Source organism: Micrasema longulum, unplaced genomic scaffold, assembly GCF_059751315.1.
Source record: "Micrasema longulum isolate JH-2025_06_02 unplaced genomic scaffold, ASM5975131v1 h1tg000590l, whole genome shotgun sequence".
Lineage (NCBI taxonomy): Eukaryota > Metazoa > Arthropoda > Insecta > Trichoptera > Brachycentridae > Micrasema > Micrasema longulum.
In genome coordinates this window covers 257,892-266,850 of record NW_028277786.1, presented here as the reverse complement: position 1 = coordinate 266,850, position 8,959 = coordinate 257,892, and the positions used below count along the sequence as shown (strand labels likewise).

The 8,959-nt window shown below is 32.2% G+C and overlaps 1 protein-coding gene across 1 annotated transcript; it reads right to left on the bottom strand.

Moving 5' to 3' along the window:
* Positions 1-688: 688 nt before the first annotated feature.
* On the bottom strand, positions 689-7,997 carry LOC148280358 (myrosinase 1-like). Its single transcript, XM_088228519.1, has 7 exons — positions 7,648-7,997; positions 6,741-6,844; positions 6,092-6,664; positions 5,781-5,878; positions 5,350-5,655; positions 1,547-1,785; positions 689-891 (listed from the first exon to the last, which is right to left on the bottom strand). The coding sequence occupies exons 1-7, from the start codon at positions 7,746-7,748 to the stop codon at positions 771-773; spliced, it is 1,542 nt and encodes a 513-aa protein (XP_088084645.1). The 5' UTR covers positions 7,749-7,997; the 3' UTR covers positions 689-770.
* Positions 7,998-8,959: the final 962 nt, after the last annotated feature.

The following is an 8,959-nucleotide window of genomic DNA, read 5'->3' as shown; positions in this document are numbered from 1 at the left end:
ATCTCGAGAAGAAAACAATCAAGAATCTATTTCACTTGACATTATTATTGTAACGAATATTTATTTCTTAGATAAATTTATTGTCAACCACTTACTTATATTAGCTAGGCAGAATTCTAAATTTTTATATTAACTAATCTTGGTACATTTGTAGAGAATTGCTTCTTTTATTAAAATTTTGTATTTCACTAACGAGTTGTGTATTTCATAAAATCCAGATCTTTAAGTCGTATTTGTTCGATTTTACAGTAAGGTATTTTATATATAACGTTTTTGATTCCGTTCATAAAATTAAATTTATGCAACATAATCTTATTCTGTTGGAGAATTCTCATGTTCTTGCCAATTGAGCGAAACTGGTGAATGGTAAGTTAGTTGTAGGTACTTTATTTGGTTATCTGCATTATTCTTCTTAATCTTAAAAATTTGCTTATTGATTTTTGATAACCTACCTCTATAATGTCACCCAACTGGGACCAAATAATTTATTTCAACCTATAACTAACTTGGACCGTTTACAATATGAAATACTTATTTGTTGGAATGTTGGTTTTACACTGCAATACTCGTATTTCACCAATGAATGCATACAGAGGAATGAATATTCAATCATTAGTTTGGCAACTAATAACATTTCGAGACCAAAATATAAATTGATATCAGTTTGGTTGTAGGCAGAGGCAAAAACTATGCATACATAATCAATATATTTCCTACACATATTCCGTAAAAAAATTCATTCGCCACAGTGCTAATAAAACAAACTATATTTAATAAACTCTTGATATGATCTTGGTTTCAATAATTTCTTTAAAATATTTAGCTGAAGATTTTGCCGTCCTTGGTCTGGATGGGTTGTTGAAGTCAACTTGGTAGAGTCCAAATTTTTCTCTGAAAAAATACTCTTGAATTATCATTTTTTCAAACGTAAGAAAAGCATTATTTACCAGTTAAAAATATTGTACATAAAATAATTCATTTTCAAATATAGAATTCTTTTTGCAAATGTCAAACTCTGTTCTTCTCGCCAACATGTGTGCTCTTTATTTAGGAATACAATTTTATAAGTTATATGTCAGTTAATATCATTTGAGTATTCCCAAAATCCAGTAAAGCAGTAAGGGTAGAAATTATTAGAAATTTAAGGAAAAAATCTGACTGGGATCCATAAAAACGAATGTTGTTTGCAAACATTTAAAAACAATATTTTATGTATTTGCAGTCTCGACGAATGCAGCCCTGCTAAAAATTTACGCCCCCAACCTCTTTTTTACTTACTAAATTGAAGATTTTTAGAGCTATAAAAATGCTCATGGCAAAGATCTACATTTCGCTTAAAAACGCACGTAAATTGGTCCAGTAGTTATTCAGTCTATCGAGTACACACATTTGAATATTGCATTATATATATATATATTGATGTACGTATGTATGTCAAATAAATAATCGGGCACAGTCCACTTTTAAAATAACCCGTTCTATTTTTTAAAATTTCCCACCGTATAATTTTTTAATTGTTTTGAATTTACAAAAAAATCTCACTCACGTGTAGCCTGCTAACCATTCGAAATTGTCCATAAGGCTCCAAACTGTGAAGGCTGACACTGTGACGCCCTCTTCCATGGCATCCAACATGGCATTAAGATATTTCTGGTAATAGTCGATCCTGTCTCTATCGTCTAAATCTCCTAAGTCTGAGTATCCATTTTCAAAGATGATTATCTCTGGATCGTTGTATTCATTTTTAATCCATACCAGAAGTTTTTTGAATCCCCATGGAACAACCTAAAAAAAATCATATTTACATACTTAAAGTAATTTCACAATTTATTATAGTGTTCGTGACGTGAAATGTTGTTTTTTTTATGTGGCTCTCTCTACCCTGCAATATTCCATTGATTCTGGACTGGCACTTGAAGTATAAGACTAATAGTGTACAATATCGGAAAATGTCACTAGTGTAAAATATTTGGGTTTAAAAATAGATAAGTTTATGAGATGGAACCTACAAAATGAAGAAATTTCTAATAAAATAAAACGTTTGATTCATTTTTTCATACCCTTAAGAAATATACTAAGGATTAAAGAACTAAAACAACTGTTCAAAGAATTTCAAGTGCTGGATATTCGTCAACAGTATATATTGAGGTCAGTAGCGGTCACACATCTTAACAGGGAAAATACGCAAGGGTTTGTCATGTTCATAATACTAGACACTTCAATAAGGATCTGATTCTACAGAGAGGAGTTAATACTTTTTTGGCTCAAATGCAGCAATATTATATAGGCCCGAGGGTATAAAACCTTATCCCAGATTCGTGGAAATGTGGTGGGATTGCCAGGCTGAGGAAGGTGTTGACTGCATTTTTAATCCATATTGGTCGGAGGGAGTCAGAGAAATTGTTGTCCGATGTAGAAGAACGTAAGCTGGTTTCTTGTTTTACTAGTAATGACTTAGGACTTAGGATATAGAGATTTTGGTATTATTTATATTTTCTCTGGATATTCATTGTTTACTTTTAAGACTGAAAATGCACACATTATGATAAAACTGTAATTACTTTTTAATATTATTATAAAATACATAATTTACTGCCTTAGAACGAGGAAGCTATCCCTAGTTAGGCAGTTTAGATGAACCAACAGCAATAATAAAAAATATATATGTTTACTTTTACTGTTTAATTAATTTATTGTATTAATAATTACTTGTAAATTGCTGTTATAAATATGTAAGAAATAAATAAATAAATCACCGATCTTCAGTGTAGCAAAAATGATAAAGATACACAGCAATTGAAGTATCGGTGCAGTGTCCAATGAAAATCAAGGTGCCGAAAAGAAAGTGATGACGATTTTGATTTGTAATTTAGTATTTACGGTAGAACTTTTATTTTCCCCAGGGTATGTCAATTGTCACAGGGTATCACAATCAGATCGGTAGTCAGATGGCAGAAGGGACCATCTGCAATATTTTCGGTTTTTTAGTTTTCTTCCACAAAAGTCTTAAATACCTCTAATCTACAGTATATTAAAATATCACATGTTTATGCACTACAAATGAAGTTACAAAAAAACCATTTGAATTTATTCGAATAAAAAATGTGGCATAAAAACCATTGCCTTGCCTTTCTGCCATCAAAACGTGTATTCAAATGTTTTGTTTCTATGAACCATTTGCCAGTTGGTTCTTTTGCCATCAAAACATTTAATAATTATTTACAAATGGTATCCCTGCGAAGCTTTCACGTTGCTGTTAGCGTATTCAAAAATAGACCTTATGGTGAACTTTTAGTATAGCTTATAATCGGTAATTGCTATTAGCGGGATAACTTGTATATATAGTACTAACACATGTGTAAATATTTGAATAAGTCAATCTTAAACTTGACACTGGCTAGAACACCCCAGTAAGGGGTGAAAAAAGCCAAAAAAACTAAGAAGAAGAACATTAGCGGGTTGTTTTGTTTACTTACATTCGCTAGCGTTATTCAAAGCATTGTTGTAATTGTTTTTTATACGGCGATTTGTTTATTAAAGTATTTATTAATTTAAACCTTTATATATATTTATATATTTTATTATTTTTTTTATAAATAAAACATATAATACAAAAATTACATATTATACTCCTCGGAGTTATTAGAAACTCATTTGGGACCGTAAATAAGAAAAATCATTTTTTTGACAATACATAACATCATAAAAATTAATACATCCGAAATAAAAAGAAAACATTACTGGATAAGAAACATAAAACACTATCTTATGTAAACTACATTAATAATTATGAATTTCAAAAATATTTAAGAAATATTTTTTAATTGCGACACTTCTGGATTTTTTATTGAGTTTTTCGTGCCTTAGCTCATCAGGCAGTTTATTATATTCGGAATGGCCAAAATTTTCCAAAGACCTACTGCCAAACTTTGTTGAGCGAAACTTAGACACGTGAAGATTCCTTGAATAACGCGTATTGTAATTATGAATATTATGACCAAATGTGTGTTTTAAATTTGAATGAGCAGAAAAGTTGATGATATTTAAAATAGTATTAGTTATGTCATGCAGTGGCATTACCTTGAAAGGAAGTATCTTTGTTTGTCGGTAGATATCCTTGACATGGGAATCCCATTTAAGTCCAAGAATGTTTCTAGAGCTCTGTTCTGAAAAACTTGTATTTCCGAGATCTGATTTTTGCTGGCAAAATCTCATATGCATGATAAATAAGATAGGTGGGAATGAATCAAAGCGTAGCAGACGGCAAACAAAACGGAATGAGGAAGCAAGCCTCGAAGTCTATACAATACGCCAGTTACGGGTGCTATTTTTTATTTTACATGCTCAAATTGGTAGCTCCATGAAAGTTTGGAGTCAATAAACAGTCCCAAGTATTTAGTTACATTGGTCTTTTCCAGTCAGCTAGACAGATGATATACATATTAGGGCGGGCTAGGCGGGACCTCGAGATATCTGATGTCTCTAGGTTTTAGTATTAAGTATGGAGGGCACTTAAATTTCCTGTTATAAACGATGTCTTATTGATTTTACTCTTAATCATATCATGTAGTCAGAAATGAATGGTGTTTTATTTAAATATAAAACATTTAAACAAAATTTATAAAGACATACTAGACTTTATAACGCATTTATTTATTTTTACTAGAAAAAAGATTAAATTAATGAATGATTCTTGGTTGAAGCAGTTTTAAAATTATTTCACCTACATACATACTAGGCAACTCCTAAATTCTTAATTTTTTTAAATTTTTATACTTCTTCGTGAACCAGGTGGATTAATCAACTATATTTTGAGTTTGTTCAAATTTTCGTAGACAAGGGATGTTTTAGATTAATCTCACCCGCATAAAAAAAGGTTTTAGCTCTTTAGCTTCACAAAATTCAACAGATGGAAGAGTTGAGAAAATGTGGATGTTCAAACATGGGCAGAATGGTGAATGTTACACAATGTGTAATTTTGCCACTTAAACCAGCCAATGACAGGTCATAAGCCTTGTAAATGCCTAGACTTCTATATTACCTTCTCTAAAATGTTCTTCATATCTGTTGTAATATGTAAGCATTGGCAGTTCCCCAGAAAGTTGAATCCAGTCCTTGTCTACAAAATTTTGGACAAACTCAAAATATTGTTGATTTGTAAAAATGCCCGACCAAGGTAAAAAAAGTTTAAACATGCGGGGCAAGAGTTTTTAACATGTGAATTAGACCAGAGTGGACGACTTTTCACTGGATCAGGATATTAATAAATAATTATTGCAGAGATATGACTAGCGTTGGGAAACAGAGAGAGTATGTGGATAAGATCAAATCTTCATCGAAGAGAATTACCTTAAGCCAGACCGAAGCTGCAGATATCCAATCATCGGGTTGATAAACAAATACTCCCTTGTCTTCTTCATATGATGGACTAGTAAACTTTGTTGTTTCGTCCGTGTGCCGGCAAAGATCCGTAGTGTAATGATTAAGACCATAGAAATCAAATGTTCCCTTGATATATTCAATCTCTTCAGAAGTAAATGACGGAAGTCGTGAAGAACTAAATCCTTGCTCTTTGCTGAGTCGAGCTATCCTTTCCTTCATAATCGAAGGATAGTCTCCTTCTTTCGAGAATATTGGGTGAGCGAACCAGCCCGCCTAGAAAACATCCTTGTCATGTTATTGTGAGATAAAATTCGACTCCCGTGTATATTACAGAAACCGTGGATTGTTAAAGTTTATTGAACAACTTTTATTTGTTTTATTTTTTTTATAATACTTACCGAAAATTGCAAAGCAGTTTCAGATGCTTCTACATCATCAACAGAACTTGAATTTTCTGGTTCGTGCCAAGAAGTACTTATAGTTAATCCTATTCTTCCTGCCGAACAAAAAAAAAGATAGTATAAAAACGATCGATAAGGATAATACTCGTACATCAATAAATTGTTATTGGTTGAAATTTTTAGATGTTATATAAGTTTTGAAATCACATCATTTTCCAAAGAAAGAAAGTGATTTTCATTCTAATTTAGAGGCAGAAAATTATTTAAGGCCGGCAAAAAATAATTAATTTCAATAATTTTGTAAATACCTTTCTGAATTTTCTTAAACTCATCATCGTATAAGTGATAAATCCTTGCATGAGCTTTGAGCAACGTGTGAGCGCATAGATATTCGGCAATTCCTGTATAATTTAATGCTGGTGCTTTTTCAATATCTCCATATCCAGCTTGGCACACTTCGATGGGTTCATTAAAAGTTAACCAGTCCATCACTCTATCGCCAAAGTTCTCGAACACAACTCTGGCATAATCAGCCATGAACATTTCCATCATCGAGTTTGGCCATCCTCCTATATCTTGAAGCGGCTGCGGTAGATCCCAGTGATACAGCGTAACAACCGGTGTGATGCCATTGGTGATAAGCAAATCAATAAGTTTGTTGTAGTAGGCAATTCCATCACTGCTGATCTTATTCGTAAAACCGGTTGGGAGGATTCTTGACCATGAAATGGAGAACCGATAATAGTTAACGCCAAGTTCTTTTAATATAGCTACATCTTCAGTGAATTTATTGTAGGAATCGCAGGCTATGTCTCCAGAGGAATGATCGCTTACCAAATTTCTTGTATGGGTCAGACGATCCCAAATATTTTCTCCTTTATCTGTAATAAAATGGTACAAATCGTGAGCTTTCTATCTTAAAATTTTCGGAAATTAATTTCGAATTTTTCGTTTTACCTGAATTATTCCAACTACCCTCTACTTGATATGAAGAAGTCGCAGCTCCAAATAGAAAATTATTGGGAAATTTGCGATGCGTCGCATTATTTTGACCATAAGAACTGTAACAAAAACGTGGCCATTGAAAAGTCTAGCCTTTGTGAGTAAAAAAGTAAGTAATTTAATGGAATTACACCGACTTTTTACAGTTGTGACAACAAAATTTCATAGTCTGGTCTGGCACCTGAAGCCCAAGACTGATCATTTTTCATTTATGTTAATGACCCGGAATTTGTTATTTAAAAGAACTGCGCTTAGATTATTGGTAATTTTTGTAAAATTGAGATGATTAAGAAAGGATTTCTAAGATGGTTTGGACTTGTAGAACGAATGGATGACAAAAGAATGGTAAAACAGATAAAGTACCAATGGACGCCAAAATGAAACGAATCACAAATCAACTTATTTGTGACAATAAAGAAGTGCAGTGTTTTTTTACTTGTTAATAATCAGCACTATGCTATTTGAAAGTTTTATGTTTTAGAAATCAATCCGCGTGTGACGTTTCAAGTTCTCTTTCCCTTCTTCTCGGTGAGTTATGCTGATTGATCAGTTGACTTGAGGTAAATCGGAAATCTATCATGACTCTCTTATCGTTGGTTGGGTTGGAAGAACTAGTGACGTCGTTCAAAGTAGTCTGATTTTATCAAAATCATTTTTAATATTTTATCATTTATTTTCAAGGAACTTCACCGTACACTTTTAATGTTCTATTTTTTACCGCACGTAAGAATACTTTTTTATATCCAATTTCACATAGGGCTGAACTTCCTCAGTAAAATTATTTTCTCATTACCTTTAAACTTGTAACTGGACGGTAGGCGGAATACGATATATTTTTTCAATTATTTGGTATAAATCTTACCTTGCAATGAGCGTAAAGACAATGAAAATGTATGCCGGATATTTCTTGTTCCACAACGGTTTGTAAATAAAATACTGATTCATTATGAACAGCCAGAACATATCATAAGATAAGGTGTAAATATGTAGTTACTCTTTATCACTTACAGTAGGTTAAAAGCATTACCGTTCACATAACTATTATTGTTTACGCTCACAAAACACTTGCATGATAGTTTAACATTAACCGAACAATAAAAATCGATCTAGTCAACCAAAACATTTATTATTTGGTTTGTTTGAAATATGCGAGACTTGCTTAACAATAGATGACTCAATTCGAACTGAGGAAAATGTTTTATCACTAATGTTATATTTGAATTCATTTTAATATTATTCTCATTACGGTGTGCTACTTTATAATCATTTTTATTATTCATCAACTGTCTATTCTACAAATATTTGTTTTATTTATTTATTTATACATTTTACCATATTTATATTTTTTGTTAGAAACTTTGCCCAGCTTACAAGAGTATATACTTCGTTTCAAGCTAGGCAATTACATTTTTATATGTTATCATTTACAAATAAAATTACTTTTAAGAAAGAGGAGACATTAAACAATATATACTTGCTACAAATTATATAAATATATACATAAAGGATACACATTTTTTAAACTTAATATAGGTGAAACTTTTTGCTTACTACTTGTTTCTTTATTTTACATTCAATAAGAATTTGCAATCCACGGCATGCATTGACCTCTCTGACTCCCTACGATCAATGTCGTGAACGAGCGAGGTCAAGGTGACAGGTCCAAACTCCGTTTTGGCCCGCAACGAGTGGTCCGGTGCAACGTCAGCTCGGACAAGATATTAAACGCCGAGCATCGGAAGAACTCTTGCATTTCATCTTGGCATTTTGTATCGCCCGGCCACCAGCTCCCCGCGAGTTCTATTGTAAATTCTTTCTGTACAAAATAATAGGATGTAACCCGTGAGTTACTTAATAAATAACTTCAATTATAATTGATATTTCTCATTTAATCTCAAATCAACTCATGCGCACTCATCCTATAGTGTTAACGACTTCTCTTAGTATCATATCCCTATTGGCGTATCTTATGTTATGGATGTAGTTGACAGTTAGGTATTTGTTTCTATTTAAATGTGTGACCACTACCGTTCTTAACATGTACTGTTAAAAAATATTAAGTACCCTGAATTCTTTAAAAAGCAAGTCACTTGGATAACGAACCGGCTTTTTTTTTATTTTAACGAAGTAACGTTTCAATTTTTAAAACATTGGATGTTGGCTCAGTGATCAGT

Excerpts from the sequence above, each read along its gene's own strand:
- LOC148280358 (XM_088228519.1), bottom strand. The coding sequence starts at position 7,748 with ATGTTCTGGCTGTTCATAATGAATCAGTATTTTATTTACAAACCGTTG. Across the intron at positions 6,665-6,740 it reads GGGTAGTTGGAATAATTCAG|ATAAAGGAGAAAATATTTGG; the intron begins GTAAAACGAAAA and ends ATTTTATTACAG. Across the intron at positions 5,656-5,780 it reads AAACTGCTTTGCAATTTTCG|GCGGGCTGGTTCGCTCACCC; the intron begins GTAAGTATTATA and ends GATGTTTTCTAG.